The 18858-nt window shown below is 43.3% G+C and overlaps 1 protein-coding gene across 5 annotated transcripts in view; it reads left to right on the plus strand.

Moving 5' to 3' along the window:
• The window catches only part of BCAS3 (BCAS3 microtubule associated cell migration factor), a 410844-nt gene that overhangs the window by 109075 nt on the left and 282911 nt on the right, over positions 1-18858 (plus strand). For all 5 annotated transcript variants that reach the window (XM_072978539.2, XM_072978537.2, XM_072978538.2 and 2 more), the window contains exon 15: positions 10075-10339. In XM_072978539.2, coding sequence (XP_072834640.2) covers positions 10075-10339 — 265 coding nt within the window. The remainder of the gene's footprint in view (positions 1-10074; positions 10340-18858) is intronic.

Below are 18858 nucleotides of genomic sequence, written 5' to 3' on the forward strand. Positions count from 1 at the left end.
GGACAATCGTTTGCTCCTCTTTTCAGCTCCCAAGTTGGATCTTGGCCCTGTGCTGCTAAGGTGCTACTTCCTAGCATTGCTCTTTAATCAGGGTTCCACATTCCCACACAGTGGAAGAGGGATGCTGTGGACCTCTGATGAGTGGCTCAAGAGTCCTGTAAGTGACCGAAGGCTATCCTGAAGGAGCCAGAAGCTGTGCTGGAGGCCCAAATAAGAAGTGCATAAAGCTAGACTTGAGTATTTGAGATTTGGGAGGCCTTGTGATACGATACTTTTGTTTAAGGCACATGGGCACACACAAACAGACATACACAGGCATGCCGCTGCCACCACCGCCACCACCCTGTTCACTTTTACCAGCCTAATGTCTTTGGTGAAGCACGGAATGTGACATAGCATCTCCCTCGCCCCAGATTGCCTACGTAGCAAACGGATCAGTCTCCCCAACCCCAGCCTGATCCTGCAGTACTCGGACCATCTCTTCTTCCCATTGGTATCTTCTTTCTTGTAATTGACATGAGAATAAAACTTTAAACGGTGGTTTCTAAATGTACTCAGTGTCGTGTTACTCAATAGGCCCGTGATTGCCGAGTGTATCTTTTCACTGATCTTTAACGGAAAAGGTAATTCTGTAATAAGCAGAGCTAGCTGGGCCCGCAAAAGCGCTTGTCTCCACGGTGTCTTAGAAATGGCCTAAAAAAGGTGGAGGCTATGTCTCCCCAATTTCTGTGAGGTGATGTATAGTATTCCTCTGAGCTTAACGCTCGAAACACTTACACCTGAAAATCCTCTTGCAATACTTGAACAAAACTCTCACACCGAATGCTTCTGCCACTAGGGCCAAGGGCAGATCATCTGGAAACAGCATCTTTTACCAATGGACTCCTTTGTGGGTAATGTCATCCATGGCCCCGGAATCAATTCTGAAGCTGCACCTTGTTTAAGGAAGCATAGTTACCATCATCATGAACACACCTTGGGAGCCAACTTTCCAACTCCACTTTTTCCAGGCCATCGTTCTGAAATACCTCCTGAAGGAGACCAACTATATAAAGAAGGATTTTAATACGTATGTATTCCTGAATTAAAGGATTTTCCTTTAATGTAGGAATAGATACGTACGTACACACATACTTTATTATGGTCAAAGAATAAATAATGTGATACAGAATAAAAGAAATAAGCAATGTACAGTATGGAAAGCAGTGTGTAGTAGGGTTCTGATGACATTTTTAAAATGAATAATTTTGCATTTTAATTGATTGATTAAAGATTTTATCCCATGACATTTCCAGATAGGACTGGGAAATAGCTCTGCTTGAAACCCTTGGGAGCCTCCACCAGTCGGAGTGGGCAGGACAGAGTGGCCAGTGGTCTAGCTTAGTATAAGGCCTCCTCTTTTTGCTTTATTTATTTTTTATTGAAGTGTTTTACCTATACTCTCCAGTCAACTTGTGTATGTATTTTGGAAGCAATGCGTTGGAAAAATAATAGTCATTATATTCAACAGTCCTGTCATATTTTGGTCCATGCCTTTGGGAAAAAGAAGTTTCTAAATGCTACTTCTGAGCTGTGCCTGGGCTTATAGGCTCTGTCTGGGTAAACTGACCCTTGGATTGTTGTGTTATCAGAAGCTGATGTCCCCAGAGCGATTAACAAATCTGAGAGGGGGATGAAATTCCATGCGGTGTGCTTTTTACGCTGCCTGTGCTTCTCCTAAGGTTTGTTTTTGAACATAGGACCTCTGTTTCCATTTCAGCACTTGCAAGTTGGTGTCACCTTTGCTGAAAAATACTTAGTGAAACTAAAGAAATCCTAGATTTCATTTTATACAGGGGAAAAAATGATACAAAAGAAAGAAACAATGAGACAGGAGGAAGAATTTAGAGGGAAGACTCTAAGAACACTTTCTCCAAGTCAAGAATAAAACCTGCAAGCCGAGGATTCTGGAAAGCTGGTCCTCCCATAACCTTCACAGGACCAACAAATTTCATAGAAGCTGGTCATAACTTCTAGCTTGGTGGGTTCATGCACTAACATAGTTTTATAGCTGAAGTCAGGGAAAGAAATAACCATTCCTCAAACAGAAATGTAAAGCAGAGATGGGGAACCAGTAGCTCTTCTTTGTTGCTTGACTGCAACTCCCATGATCATTCAGTGTTGGTTTCACTGTCCAGGAATGGAAGGAGTTGTAGTCCCAACAACATTTTCCTGAAGGGCCACACACGCCTCACTCCTGGGAGAACATCTGACTGTGAATATGTCTTGCAATGTTCCTCAACCTGATTCCTCTCCAGAGATGCTGGATTGCAACTTCAGCCATGTCCCAACTACCCTTGTCATTGCTTGGGTGATGGGTGTTGTAGTCTGACACACGTGAAGGGTAACAGATTGACAAAGGCTGATGTATTCCACATCACAATTGACATATAACAAAGAATTGTTGCAAAAGAGGAAGCAAAATCAGGATGGGAGGATTCATCCATTAAGGTGTCCAACAGCTTAAATAGGATGTTTCATGGATCTTGAATGCCTTTTTTGGTGGAAAAACAGTCAGTAAAATTACTTAATAGATATAGGATGGAGTCAAAGTATGTGTGTTGTATAGAGATCTACACAAATGTTTTCCTGAGCATTGAAAGCCTAATTATTTTGGAGGGTGGGTGCTGCTGTGAAATGGGATAGTGAACAAAATGGTGCAGAGGCAGGCAGTAGATGGGAGAAACTGGAAATCAACAGCTTCTAAAAATGGTGGGTGTCCCAACGATTAAGGGAAGGCTTCAGGAAATAATCTTGTTCAACAAAAGCATTATTTTCTACCTGTAAATTCAGAACGAGAGAATGCACAACACAGCCATACAGTGTTCTTAATGGAACAGGAAGCTGTGAGGAAGCCAGCTTCTGCATTTCATGGCCTAAGTAAGTGTTACTTGGCCTGAGATATTGGAAGGAATCCACGCTGAAATAAGTCTAGCAACCTTCATAAACTCAGTGACCGAAGAGTGTTTGGACTAGTGGGACACCCTGTACTTGAGTAGTATAACTGGGACTATTAAGCAAATGCTGACAAGTTCAAGAGTGGCAAAAAATCAGGCTGTCATTCAATACTCGCAAGAGGTTTACAGCCAACAGCACCACCTTCCACCGTTCTTTGCAAACACCTTTTGGGGTTAGAAGATTGGTTTGGCTCTGGGAAAGTTCCTTCATTTCAACTGCTACCAGATGCTTAACAGTGCCTGAACTACAAGGAGGTCTTCCAAAAGAAATACCGAATAGGTTTCACTGGGGACGCTCTTTGGAATCCAAATAAGGCGTTGCTGGTCGCATGTAAAAAACTGGAGTTCCTCTAAAGCCAAATGCAGAATGTCCAGGAGGGGCTTCCTGTGCTCAGATTAGGATAATTCACGCGGAATATGCTTCCTGCAGATAAAAAGTATGAAGGGCCGAGGGAACATGAGAAGAACAGTGTGGGGGTAGCAAAGCTAGTTACTTACCTACCTACCTACCTTGTAGCCAAGGAAGAAGTGAAAGCTGCATGATTTGAATTTGGGTTCTTCTTGCAAAGAATGTGGCCCAGCAAAAGTTGCCATTTAATGACTGATCTGTTGACATTCACGTGGCTTGAGTAAGGATTTGAATCCAGGCGTTCTTAGCCTACTTCATGCAATGGTTCAGTATGACCTTGTCCAGCCCAGTGAATCACAGTTCTGACCTGTATCTGAAAGTCCTCCATTGCCCCACTACTGTTTTTTAAAAGTATTAATGTAAATATATGGGGAAAATAAAAAGCCCTGATGGATTTTTACTCTCCAAACATAACCTCACAATTAACAACAAACGCAGAGAGATGTTATAAATAAATGGAACGCTTGGTACATTAGCCCACAGGATGGCCATAAATTGGAAGGCTTTAGCATAAACTTGAAAAAGCCACTAATGGGATCCTGTGCTACTTGTTTGTGATGAGCAGCAAAGAACCCCCGTATGATATACACCCTCAGTGTGGATAACAACAGTCTCACATGCGAGCCTCTACAACTCAGACATACTGTGCCACAAGTTCCTCTGTTCACACAGCACCCAAAGGCTTGTATTTTGAGAAGACAGCTGCTGCTGAGATTATATGGGGTCTCGGTCCCATTTTAGCTTTTTTCATCTTTGGCTAGCTCTTTCCGTCATATTCTGAGGAGTCCTTCAGGATAAAAAGCTTGCAAAGGATTCATTAGAGACACTTGCCTTCTTCAAACTTTCTTTCTGTTGTTTCTTAACCCAAGGCCAGTTCCACTACTAGGCAGTAAGATTTGGGGGAGTGTCCAACATCAAGCAGGACTTGTTTGCTTCAGTGCTCTCTCACAACACCTCAAGTCAAGGTGTTTTGCAATGGCAGTCACCCCTCCTTGAATATTAGCAACATACTTTATTCTGGTAGATCCAAGTTGAAAGGCATCTACGGTATATACATCCCCTTCCACCAGAGCCATAGTTAGCACATTTTGCACCAGAGGCAAGACTGCGAACTTATGCCTCCAACTCCCCTCGCCACCTCCTTTTCATTGCTTTCCCAAACACAGAGAGAGCGACTGAGCTGGCAGCATGGAAAGAAATACATGTGATATCATGCGAAGTTGGGAATATGCAACACTTGGCTCAATTTGAATGTGTAAGCTCTAGCCAGTCATTTCCAACCTTGATAAGCTCACTGTGCTTTGAAGGAGTACATAGGAAAAGGCCAGGTCTACAAGGAAGAAGTACCTGCTCAGTTGCAGGCTCTGAACATGAGCAAGAGGCCTGGGAGCCCTTCTGTCAGCTTTGTGCTTCCGCCTCATGTGCCTCACCCATATTACACCCCTGCCTCACATGCACCGAGGTACTCTTTGTCCTGTATTTTGTTCATACACAGCATGACCATGGGGATGGTGGGTGGTTAGTACTACTCATATTTTTATTCATTTTAATTGAAAACGTCTAGAGTCAATGGGTCCTCACACTTGCCCCAGCTACTGAAACCCACCCAATCAGTAGACTTCTGCGCTCTTCTCCTGGGCCTCTCATCCCTTGGTCCAGACATAATTCTTTTTAGAAGAATGTGGAAGATTAGGCACTGACAAACGAATTCTCTGCTGGTCATCTGGAGTCACTGAAGAGTGTCAACATCAGTCTTACCAGGAGCCTCTTTGACAATGATGACTTGCTAGCCTGTGCCAAGGACAGGGCAGGGCATTTGAGTGGAGGGATGGTGGGGGTTGTCAGTATCCTCCTTGGTGAACTACTTTAGTGACTTACCTTCTTTGTCTTCCAGGCAAACAGCTTGCTGCGAATCACATGCTCTTTCAAAATCCCTTTTTATTTCAAAGGCTTTAGATATGGGTACTTACAGGTCAGCGAATCCTTGTTGCTTTTGAAGCACATTTCTGGAATACTTTTGTGAAGATTTGATTGTTGTCCTCTTCCCACATTGAGTGCCCGCTGCATTGTGAAAGCCAACTTTGTCAAAAGCATTGCCGAGTTTCATTTGGAGCCCTGTGCCATTTAATAATATAATGAAAGCTAATCCCCCTTGCTCTTGTGGGCATTTGTTGCATTCAAGCCCCATTCACCCTATGGTGGGTTTATCCAAAAATATTTTCATTCAGTTGTTGCTGCTTTGGATTTTTCTTTGGATGAATCACTTGAGCCCAAGTTGCTTGAAGTGGTTTTGTCTGTCCTTAAAAGAGGAGGAATGTGATTTCCATCTCAGTGCTGTGTAAAACAGACATTGAAAAAATCCAAATCCTCTCCTGGCTTTAGCTTCAAGACCCACATAAGAGGTCATTATATAAGTGGGGAACTCTTGGCTTTGATGAGACAGCTACTGTGGAAAAAAACAAGCCAGCTCTTAGTGATTCAAGGAGCTGCCTTCTGCTGAGCCTGACCACTGGTGGTTCTGTCCCATTACTGTCATCTCTGATTTGATTGACAGCATTTGTTTTGGCTTCTCAGTCAGATTCCTTGTTGTACCCAGGTTCTGTACAATTAGGAAGTGGCTAATGTGCCATCATAAGGGAAGAAGAGTTAAGATTGCAGCGCTAAACACACATCACCAGGGCTGACTCTACTGTGAGGCAAATGAGCTGCCCGAGCTGTCCACCTCATTTTGTCTAGCAGCACGGCTGGCCCTACTTCCGAAAGGCAGTACACAGGACAGCTTAAATGGACCCCATTCTTAGGCCTTCCCTGTTGCAAAGCCTGTGCTCCTTTGGCAAATGTGGCCTTCGAAGTGGTAGTTGTGTTCGCCTGTGCACACATACGTCAACAAGAAACGGACACGCACACACAGAAGAATAAGAAGAAGACAAAGACATTGTGGCATCTTAAAGACTAATTACTATATCTTAATGTGAGCTTTCATGGAACAAGTCCATTTCTTCAGTTATAAAAATAAGAATATAGACACTACATGGCAAAATATACATGGCTCTAAGATAAAGCGGTTAATGGTAGTTGGTAACTTCAGCTTGTAAATGTTGTAAGTCGTTGTGGTGTTTCACACCTAGTAATGATTTAAGACTTGTTTGGTATTCAGTTGTTTTTTTTCTTTTGAAGCTTTATTCTTATAGGAAATGAATCCAGAGAGAAACAGCTGAAACAAAATATATACTTAATAACTATCTCAATTGATTAAATATTAGCCATAGATTCTTAAGCCATTACTAAATGTGAAATACTACAATACTTACGTTATCTGCTGTCATCTTCCATAGCCAGGCTCCTTCCCACCCACAGCCACCCTTACAGAACAAGCTTCAAGGTAAAGTCAGTGATTCTTTACTCATTACCATATGTAGCTTCTGCTGTTGTTTCTATAGCCGAGAGTTTTTTTAGCCACTAATCATTCTTTCTCCATTCTTATTGTTATGTCTGAAGAAGTGAAATTGTTCCATGAAAGGTTACATTAAAATACAGTATAGCAGTTTGTCTTTAAGGCGCTACAATATTTTTGTCTTCTTTACATTTTTGTTTTGTTTCGTGTTTCTTGTTAATATACTTTGGCAAAAGGTTACTCTACAATATGTTTCTCATTTAGATACATTTAAAATATGCCCCTAGAGTTTTAGAATAAATGTCCGCAACATATATTTTTAAAAATGTTTCATAATTTCTTGGGTGGTATGGCATGGTTTCAGAGCCTGTTAGGTTGCCTCACTTCTTTGGTTTGGCCAAATCATCTCGGGCTCACTTATCATAAAGAGAGGTGTCCCTGTTTGCCTCTTTCAGGGGTTGGGCTCTGTCTTCTTTGAAATAACCCTCTGCAGAAAAACCATAACTGCTGGTGGTGTGGCGGACATGGTTGCTTGCCACTTCTAAGCTGGAATTTCTAAAGTAAAAAAAAAACTTTTAAAAACTAGGAGAAGTTGCTTGATACTGAGTGAGCTGATTAGTTTATCTAGCTGAGTGTCATGTACGTTAATTGATAGTAGTTAGGCAGTACTCTTTGCAGATCACTCAAAAGTTATGAATAAGTCAAGTACCTCTTCATCAAGCAAAGTTGGTATAAATGTTGAGGTTCAAGCAGAAAATCCAAAATATGATGGGTATGTCTCATGCAGCCAAACTGGTAGGAGGGCAAAAGGTCATTTTAGATTCTATGTGAGACAAGTTAACAAAGCTGTTATAATTACAGAGTCTGGATCTCACCAAAGAGGAAGGCTGGCTTGACTTTCCTCAGATTGATGGTAACACTCTTTCTCAACGCAAAGTTACTTGGGAATGCCAGGACCTAGAAAGTCTACAAGCCTAACCTGGAATAAGAGGGAAAAGGCCCACTGTGGATTTTGATGCTTAAAACGTCCTTAATCTTCAGTGCAATCCATTTAAACTCTTGGTAGCTGTCTGTGAAGAACTTTTTTGCATCTTAATGAATTGCCCCAAAATGATTACACACTGTAGCTGGAAAGATATGGGCCAGCTCTTCAAGGGGAAGGGTGGATTGTTTTAAGTAGAAACACAAGTGGATGAGGTATTTTTCCCCATGTCAAATAGTGCTATCAGGGCAACGTATACCATAACTATATGCCAGTGTGGACAGGCCTTAGTCTCCTAGTGGTAAGGGTGATTTAACTGAAACAGAACCAAAACTAGTTAAAAGTTTCCAGCAGTGCAAGCATTGGATCAATTTTTACCTATCCTATTTTCTTACCACTGAACTGTTTAGATTATCTTGTGGTTTCACAGGGTAGGCACCTAGAATGATCAGTGCTCATTTTTCAAACCACCAGCTCTGCATCAACTGCAACTCTAATGATCCTGCATTGGGAAGTCCAGAGGTCTACCTCCTAAAGGCCCCCTTTTAAATTTTTAAACACAGGCCACATCCCAAACTTTGGCACAAATCTGTCGCTTTTGCTGGCAAATATTTACCTCTCATTTTTCATGTTTCCCCAGATTGAAAAATGAGCGAGCAGCTAATAATGTGTCTTGCCTGCTGTAAAAAAACAGCACTCGAGTCCAAATTCATTTTTAAAAATGCACCCGGCTCCTGTGGTTTTTTGTGGCAATTTCTTTTCTTTCTTTTTTTTTCGTGCGCATCAATTTTTCTTTTATTGAGCTGGGCTCTTGACTTAGCCAGAAAACATTTTGAGCTGTTCTTAAGGTATGGAGTTGCTTGATGCTGTATTAAATTCTTAGTAAAAAATGGCTTGTTCTTGCCTTTAACGAGGAAGGTCAACCTTTTGACCCCAGAGTTTGAACCCTGATTTCTGGCCCGCTTCCGAGCTTCATCCACTAAATTAATAAATTATCTCTCCTATCATGCATTTGTACAGGGAACGGAAGCTCTCCTCTGTCCCATGCCACGCTCAGCTGGCTTTTGAATGTTCAGCAAGGGATGCCCAGAGGTGGTGCCATTCAAGTGATTCTTTTAAGACGACAAGAACCGTTACATTGGTTTCCCTTTTGGAAGCAGACTCTTAAGCTTAGCGCCATTGTCTGCAGCGCCCTCGTATGAACAAAGAGCCCCAGAATACACAGAACCCTTTGCTACTCTTCTACCAATGCTGGTTGTGACAACAGGCCCAGATTCACCATGAGGCAAAATAAGCACAAGCTTAGGGCAGCAGCAGGGGAAGGCGGCACCGCAGAGTTTTTCTCAGTGAACCATAGTGCAAATGGTGCACCCTCCTTAACAAGCTACATCCATCCATTCATCCCTCCCTTCCTTCCCTCAAGAGCCCCAAGAAATCCACCTCCTTACCTAAAGCAATTGAGTGTGAACCAGCCAAAACTAGAAAGGATAAAGACTCACCTAGCCAGAAGACATAGGTTTTGATTGAAACGATCAATTCTCATCATCATCGCTTAGCAGGGAGTTTAGAAAAGCCTAGAAGAAGGCCGAAGCCCCAATTATTTGCTTCAGACTTGGGAGTGTTTGCAATCTCCATGCTTAATTGCTGGGTTGGGGTTTGGGGGGTTTGATTGTTTGGACTGCAGATGGATTAGGAAGCATGCCTTCCTGGCTTTTGAGAAGAATGGAAAGGAAAGGAGTCTCTTTTGAAATCTGTTTCTCAGCAAGCGGCTCAGGGACCAGAAAGGAAAGGTAGAAATGGTGATATGTAAACCTGAAAAGGGAGAATATGTAAAAATAGGGTTGGCTGCACTGAGACTTCGGGATTGGGTTGGGCTGCTTAGAGAGTGGAAGAAAGAAAGAGAGAAAAGGAACTTTGAAATGTTAGTGGTATTGCTAATGCAGTAATATTAAATTTATAATGCTCAGGTATTGAGATAATTCTAAATAAATTCAATGCTTAATTATTTTGCTAAATAATTATGGTGTTTTTTTTTAAGCGAGCTACAAATTGAAGTAATGAGAATCATTGACTGCCACTCATGAATAAAGTTGTTGGAGTTTAAAATAATGAATTTTATAGTCATGGTTGAAATGTAACAGATTAGGGGTATCAACTATGTTACAGGCAGACCTCCTTGAATTTGTCTGATCCTTTAAGCTGTGACTCTGGGGCCAGTTTATCAATACCTGTCCCAGCTCCATAACGGCACGATTTGATGCTTCCTCTCTTCTCTTCCTGTTTGTTGCCCCAGGTCCAAGACATCTCCTTCAGCCGCGACTGCCGCTGGGTGGTAGTCAGCACTCTACGAGGCACCTCTCACGTCTTCCCCATCAACCCCTACGGAGGGCAGCCCTGCGTCCGCACGCACATGTCGCCACGAGTGGTCAACCGGATGAGCCGCTTCCAGAAGAGTGCGGGGCTGGAGGAAATTGAACAGGAGCTGACGACCAAGCAAGGGGGCCGCTGTAGTCCTGTCCCAGGCCTGTCAAGCAGCCCATCTGGTTCACCTCTTCATGGTGAGTACCGACCTTTCATACAGGTAGAGAAGGGAAGCAATTCCCAGAGAGGGGTGGCCTGTTGAGCAAGAATGGGCCCAAAGCATCTGGAGAGCAGGATGTGCCCAGGGTTGCGTATACATGTGCTGAAGTTCGGCCAATGAGCCTCGATTCTACCCTGCAGTAAATTTGGACGGAAGGTCAAATGGGGAAGATTCAAATTCTAAACAAGCACTCTTATGCATATTAAATAATAGCAGTAACAAAGTTCCAGAGCTAGATTCTCTCAGATTTTATTTTCATGAGCCTTTCAAGGTCTGTACTCCGTGCTGCGTTTCAAGGCAGTTACCTAACAATTGTACTGTTTCTGGTCAACAGTAGAAAGAGAGGAATCTTTAGCCCAAGATGAAAGTTAAATCACAGGAAAAGGTGGGCTGGTTAGGTTTTTGTTCCCTCACAGCTCCCTTTGGCAGTCATATGGAAAGGTTGAGGGACAGCTCTGTATAGCCTCAGTCTGGCCTTACTTGTGTCCAGTTACACTGTTCCTTGCCAGAGAAGCCTGCTTATGCTACGTGTAGGCACCATACAAATTAGGAAAGATTGCTCGCTCAAATAATTTCTCCTTGGTTTTTTATTCAGGGGTAGAGGCAAGCAGAGCTACTGATGCACCGTCCTCAAATTGTCTGAAAATTTAGTCCATGTACATACAAATAATTCCTTGTCCATTCTGGTTGCTTCCTCTGTGTTGAATTTTAGCTTGTAAGCTCATTAGGACAGGATGTTTTTCCTTTGTTTTTAAACTGCTCTTTGTATTGGGCATCTTAAATATCACCACTACCACTTTGGTTTCTTGGAAGCAAAATAGGATTTTATGAAGTAGAATCCACATCATCTTGTGGAATTCTAATTTCGATAATGCCTCAGAATTGTAACAATGATGAAAATTATGTTATCGCCATCGTCGTTATCTAGTCAGCTTGAAATAATGCTTCATGTGTAAGAGGAAGTGGACTCTAGTCCGATTTTGACAATGAAAATGACTATAAATGACTTAGTAAGTAGCAGCACTACTTTTTTTTTTTCAAAAATGTGATCATGGCATAGAATCAACTGGGATCTGCTCATAGTTGTGATAATTTGCAGTGGGGTGAAAAGGATTAACAGCAGTGAGGCATCTATAGGGCAGACAGGAGCGAAAGTCCAAAGTATCTGGTGCACTTCTGGTTTAACAGCAGCAACACCTCAAGGTCCTTGTCCCCCAGTTAGGCTGCTGAGATGTAAACCATTTGGTTGGGAAGCACGAGTGCACTGTTGTGTGGAAGAACTTCAGGTTCATTTGTTTCACAGCAATGTTGGCTCTGTAATCAGCAGAGGGGGAGCTCCGGTGTATGAAAGGGTGCAGCAGGTCTCAAAGGTGGCCTAGGACTCTTCGTTCAGTTCACTCGTGAGGGTGACGACAAACCCCTGGGCTAAGCATGCACTCGGAGGCATTTAGTTGCTCCATTCCAAAGGTGTAGCCATTTCTCTTAGCCACCAATGTCCGGCCGACTTTTTTGGGGTTCCTAGTGAAAGAAAAAGGATTTTCCTTGAAGCATGCCTGGCCTCCATGAGCTACAGAGCATCTTGCCCTTCATCCATTGGGTAATGGGCCCGTCTGAGATGTTTAAGCTAAGGTTGCCATGCTAAGGTATCTCTCCAGGTGACCCTACCACCCAGCTTCTCTCAAAGCTGTGGTTTCCTCCTTGCATTACACGGCAGCTGTCGATTATGACATGCTTGGAACAGACACCAGATTGCTGTAGACCATTATTATAACACAATCATTTTTAACTACTGACATCATATAGAGAACAGGAAGGAACGATCAATGTCTGTAGCTTTCATCCCTTGGGTGTCTGCTTTTTGTCAAGGGGAACTACAGTAAGTTGTCGCCTTTATCGGTTTTCCAAACACATTTGAAGTTTTTTCTTTGTAAACAGACCTAAGCGTTTGTTACTCAAGAAGCATCTGAGAGGTTTCATTTGGTTTTGATTACCGTGACCCAGAAATGTTCAGGGGTGGACTGATTACTCTGCTGAAACTAGCGCAAGCTGTGAAGGGAGATGCATAGACTTTTAAAAGCAGATTTTTTTAAAATGACATATAGAATTGAAAAACCTTTGGGGTTTGGAATCCTCATCAGATGATCTGAAAATAGGCGCTGATTTCATCAAAACTCTGCTGGAATCTCATTGGCGGTTTTGGGGCATTAAAGAGCTCCCCCCTCCAGCCCCATCTTGCACCTCCCTCAGGATGAAAGGGTTCCCTAGGAAGCTTTGGAACCTTGTAGGGAGGGATTGGAAACTTTTCACTCCAGCAAAAAGTGCCATAGCTAATTACGTCATCAGTATTGCTCAGCATAAAGTTGTACAACAGGATTCTGGCCTTTGAATCCTTTGCTCTCTGACGCTCCTCTTTGGCAATGCCACTTAAGAGTGCAAGTTCCTGTGTTTCTGTTTTGTAGTTCTGAGCAAAAAATGGTCTATTGCCTGATTTGTGCACATGAATAGGTGTCTTGGGGAGAATTTATGATGTATATTGAGGAGGGAGAGGTTGAACTCTTCATCAGACTCTCTACTTTTGAAAAATAGTCTCATCTGTCTGCTAAGAAACTACAGGCTAAATAAATCTGTATAACTAGTTCATGCTTGTGGATGAAAGAAAGCAATGGACTGAAGTGGTTTTCTACAGCAGCATTAAAATAATGCTGTTAGATAGCACAGTGGTTTAGGAATCTGACTGTGACGCCAAAAGCTGGGAGTTTGATTCCCTTCTGTGTCTCTGTGCCTCCTTGGCAAGGGCTGGACTTGATGATCCATAGAGTTCCTTCCACCTCTGCAGTGCTAAAGTTATATATATATATATATAATCTCAGACTATTGAGAGAAGGGCCATTTTAGCCAATATATGTGTGTGAGAGCGAGAGAGAGCTCAGTGGTGATCAGTTGAGGGGCAGCTTGTAAAAGAAAATCATCCTCATCTTCAAAAAAAAAAAAAAGATTTCCGAACAGTTTTGCTCCAGCTCTTTTAGGAGTTGCAAAAGAATGGTGAAGAATAGGCCTTCTTGACACTGGACTTTACATTGTCAATGCTATCGTCGCCAGTCCAGTTTATGAACTGATCCATTTGTTAACAGCACATCTGTTACGGCTGTTGACAGTTGCACAGAGGCCTGTATCTCTAGGATCCAGCTGTGCCAGCTTGGAAAGAACATTCAAAATTTAGCCAAGGTTCAGCCCTCATTGTTTTCCAAGATGGCGCCTCCACCCTTGGTTGCATATACAGAAGCTGATTTGACTGGAAGTTGAGTAGTTGAAACTTACGCCAAGATTCACAGTCACAGGGATCCCCCAGCATACCCAAATGCAACAGGCTAGTTTAGGTGGTACGGGAACAACTGGTTAGCACTCACTGTCCTCCGAGAGAGCCAGGGGACTTGAGAGGATTGGAGGCTGTCACCATTGTTTCCTACCATCTGCCTGCCTGGACAGTTGCCTCACTCTGTCTAATGGCAGAGTTTGGACAGAATGGCCAAAACCCTGCTGGGTTTTTATGCAGCTGCTGTAAGTTGCCACAAGTTGAGCCTTTAGCATAGGCACTGACTGCTGCCTCCCAGGTCATGCAAGCAAGTGCTTCGTTTGATCCAGCTCTTTGTCTCATCTGGCCCTTTGTGGCATCTGGCCACCAGCTGCTGCTGCTTTTCCAGTAGCATCCAGCCATTGCAAGTGGTCACGACTCCCCCCCCCCCCAAATCTTTTGCTGTCGCCATTCCTACCCATCACGTCTGGGATCCTGAGAAACACATCTCTAAAGCATGGCAAATAAGGACAGTCCACGTGACTCCCTCCTTCTCTCCCGCCCCCCGAGTAGTCCTCTTATCTTTCAAGTGCATTAGGTAAAGCGGAGGGAGAAAAAAAAATCTATTTATGGTTTTATTCTGGGCCCATCTCTAAATTGTTTACTTGTACAATATAAACCCTTTGATTGAGGCGGGAATTCATATCACAGTAAATGAATGAATGAATCACTTTTGGCTCTTGCCATGTTCTTCCTCTAAGCAGGAAAAGACAGTAAAGGAAACAGTTAACAAACATCTGATAAGGAGATGATTTCCTTTGCACCTGTTATGGCCAAGGTGGGTTTGCTTTTTTGTTGTATAAGTTGTTTTTCCGTCTGTGAATCCCACCCTGCTGTATTTTTGTCAGACTTACCATGTCTGCATCACGGATTGTCTCAGCAGCAAGTTGTGACTGGTTGGGGCCTTCTGCTTTTGCAGAAGGTGAGCCCTGCCATGCTGCCATATTGCATAGGGCAGAAGAACTGAAGCAGACCTCCCTTCTCTACACTGCTGGCTTAATAGCAGGCTTGCCGTATTTTTATTCTTTATTTTTAGAATCAAGGAGACAAGGTGACAATGAACCTTTTTACTGGATTTAGTGGTTTGTCCCACTAAAATATTGATGAGAGAGTCACTTCAGATTACCATTATCACTTTCCAAATGCAGACACAATGCCTTTACATATGTTTTGTCATGTAATTTGTTTTATTATTTTTCAGTATGGTAGCCTTGACAGTGGCCTTGGAAGCTTTTAGCTGAAAAATGGCATATGTTGTCCAGACACACACACACACACACACAGGGAGAAGTGTGTGAGTTTGTGAGTGAGTGATTGTGTTCCCTTCACAAGGATGGGGCTACATCCTTTATTTGTTTATTTAGGGATGTGTTTTCTCCCTTCTCCAAAACTGGAGCCTCTCTCTCTCTCTCTCTCTCTCTCTCTCTCTCTCTCTCTCTCTCTCTCTCACTCAAACACACACACACACACACACACACACAAACAGACAAATATTAACACTAAATAAATACACTATAATATTAAAATTGAAGTAAAGGCAATTTAAAAGCACCTCACTTAGGAAAAAAAACTCCAAGTGCAGCTCTCAGCTATTGGAAGCTTCTTCCTCAGCAGCAAATCAGTTGCTCTTACATCTGTGTTCCCCAACCTTGGGCCTCCAGATGTTCTTAGACTACAACTCCCAGAAGCCTTCATCACCACCTCTGCTGGCCAGGATTTCTGGGAGCTGAAGTCCAAGAACATCTGGGGGCCCAAGGTTGGGGACCACTGACTTACATCTTCCCTGTTGAGCAAAATGGTCTAGATGCCTCTGGATTCCGTTTTTTGGCCAGTGATACCAAGGCAATGTATGTCAGTTTTGTCTTCCATTCTTGATCCTCACAACCAAGGTATGTAAGGTAAGAGAGTGCCAAGTTTTCACTGCTCAGAAGTGACTGGAACCTAGACCTAGGAATCCCCAGTCAAACCCCAGTCTGACTGCTGTGTCACACTGGGTCTCCATCAAATCAGCTTCTGCTGCAAATGGGTCAATCTTCCACATTTCTGAATCTTAAACCAGTTAGAAGAAAATTGTTAATAAATGCAGCAACCATAACAAAAGGTATCCTTACAGAGAGGGGAAAGGAGAGGAAGAGAGCCTTCTTCATCCAAGGGAAAGGCATCCATGTTGAAGGGAAGGAGTTAGTTTGGGGCTGCTGGGACCCTTCTGACAAGTACACACACATACACAAACACACACACACCATTGCTCCTATCACATTCTGGTCTTGCATCCTGACTCTCCCTTCTGTAATCTTCTCATTGTGGGTTTCCATTTTACTGTCTCACTCTTTGCCATAAAAAGTTGGCTGTCGTTTGCAGAGTAGTTGTGTTTAAAACATAAACCTACCCCTGGAACAAATTTACATTGAGGTTCCAGTTGAGGGAAATTACAGCTTTTGTGGCTTAGAAAGCAGAACACTCTAACCTGGATACACTTAAGAAAAAGGGAGTGCATGAAATCCCTGAAGGTTCCTGTGAACCCAGATCACAGGCCCTTTTCCAGGGCACTTCATTTCTGTTTAAGTCTCGGCTCTAGCCATGCTTCCTCTCCAGCAGGTTTCAGCAGGTGTGGTTGATCCTCCCGTTTCCCTGCACCAGATAGGATAGATTCATTCAGTTTGCTCAAGAGGTAGAGATTCTCGAAAGTGACCTCTCTGTTGTATTGCTTCACAAACCATGTTCAGGGGTTCCCTTCTTTCCGTCAGTAGGTATTCCAAGAGCAGTCACCATTGTACGAAAATAGAGATGGCCTTTTGCCATTTCTGAAGTCTTCCCCTGTGTGTTTTTTTAAGGGAAAGATATTTTTTTGGTTTATTTAAAGTATTTTTACTCTGCCTGTCTCCTTGAAAAGGACCCAAGGCAGCTTACAACATTGAAATGCAATTTTTAAAACAATGAGTCTACAACAGCGATGGCGAACCTATGGGAACGCATGGCACAGCTGGCACGCAGAGCCCTTTCTGCGGGCATGCAAGCCATAAGCTGCCAGCTCGCTACTCCCCTCCCACAGCCAAACCTAAGGAGGCGGCTGCAGCCGTGAGGCTGGTGCTTCAACAGGCAGCAGGCCAGGATCCAGAGCAGCTGGTGCTGGCAGCGGATCTGGAGTGGGGTCTCAAGGCACTTCTGTGCCCGGGATTCCCCCTTGCGCTGCCACTTCTGGTTCTCAAAAAGTTTTGCCGCCACTGGTCTACAACATTGTGTATATATGCTTTGTATTTTAAAGAGAAGAAAAAATTAAAAACAAAGAAAAGAAAGCACGGTGAGGCCCTGATCCAGAGTGGGAGTCTGCCTTTGCTTTTTCATCTTATGAAATGTTAAGCCAGTTTCAACACACTTTTAAAAAGTAGTATGTTTATTGGAATGTGTGGTTTGGCCCTATGGAGCCACTGAGTTCAAGCAGGATTGCAGCATAATCTACATAGAATTGCAAAGCTTTCCTTTAAGGGAAGAAACAAGCATCTTCAATCCAGTTGCTTTTCTTCCCTCCCCTTCGCCCCCCCCCCATATGCATTCATTGGGGGGTAAAAGCAAAGCTGCTTTACGAGGGAGAAAATGAGGACAGAATCCAGAGGTTTGATAAATATACAAATCTCAGAATGCCTGCAATGTCTCTCTGTCACGATGCCCAATTTCCCATCCCTCCCCTCGCAGGATTCTTATGGGAAAGCATGCTTGAAAGACATGACAGCTCCCGTCTCCTTTCCTGAGAAACAGATTGGCTTCCTTTTAGCAACACTCACTTAGGAAACCACCTTTTAGATTGTAGCAGACCTAAAATAGTCCCTGAAAAAATGAGCTGGAGCAGAACTTGAAGTTCTACAAGGCAGTTCTCTTCCAAATGGTTTTTAATATTCATTGGAGAAGGGGTTGGTTGGATTTTCTTTGTGCCTCAGTTTTTCTGCCATCTTTTTGTTTTTCTTGTGTGTTATTTCCTGCTGTGTTCCTTGGAACTTCAACATGTGGGTTTTAACCATTTGAAGCCATTTTATCACCCTGCATTTGATGAGAGCTAATCGGAGCTGCTTTAAGACTTTCTGCTGCTACTTTTTCCCCACATTCACTCCCCTTTTCAACAGCAACTTTCCTCACTTTCCCAACTGTTACATTTAAAGCTCACATTAGAACTTTTCTTTGACTTTCAGAGTGCTATAAATGAGGAGTGGGCCACAAGTCAAGCAACTACCACCAAAGCCTGTTCATGGGATGATAATCTGTATAATCACTTTTATATGTACAGAGCTATTGTTGTATACAGCACTCTGTAAGCAAAGTCTAAGTACATCTGTATACACAAGAAGGATACAGACTAATATTAATGACAGGGAATGCAACCAAGAGATCTCAGGGAGGATGTTCGTAAGAAGGTTAAGAAAAGCCTCAGAATAACAATTAAATTTGAATTGAATTCATGGCACTGTTGGCAACACTCCAGGGTTTCCTAGGGATGTAGTATAATATTCAGAAATAGTTTCTCAGTCTCTCTTTCTGGTGCCAGTCTGGGACTGTGCCGTTTGCCCAAGGCCACCCAGTGTCAGGGCATGTAACTCCCTTAGCCACCCATGCTGTGGGTGATCTTGGCTGGCCCCTCTACTGGGAGGCATGGTGGGGATTCAAGTTCCCAGCCCTATAGCCACTCAGCCCAGTCCACTGAGCTACACCGGCTTTTCAGTGACGAGCCCCATGGCTCAGTGATATAGCAGCAATTTGGGTGCGAATGGTCCAAGGTTCAGTCCCGGACTAGGTAGAAGCCAGTGGGAAGTGCTCGTCTCTACCAGAGAGCCCTAAAGAATCATTGCCAGCCAGAAGAACTCTTACTGGGTTACAGGGTGCTTGTTTTGCAGGACGTAAGCCCTGGGTTTGGTCTATGATAAGGCCAGTTGATGTTCAGAAACTCTGATGAGCACTACCTACTCAGAACGAATGGTGGTGGGTTGAATGAATGTGATGCCCAGTTGCACATCAGACTCAGGAGGATGGCTGCTAGTAACACCCCTTTAGCAGTGTAACAGAGGAAGCTGGCTAGATGCAGTCGAGTAGTGGCATAGGAATGTCCAAGAATACATTTCCTGCCACTGCGTCTGCTGAGGGAACGCCTGCAGATC

The sequence above is a fragment of the Pogona vitticeps genome, chromosome 7 (assembly GCF_051106095.1).
Source record: "Pogona vitticeps strain Pit_001003342236 chromosome 7, PviZW2.1, whole genome shotgun sequence".
In the NCBI taxonomy this organism is placed as follows: Eukaryota; Metazoa; Chordata; class Lepidosauria; order Squamata; family Agamidae; genus Pogona; species Pogona vitticeps.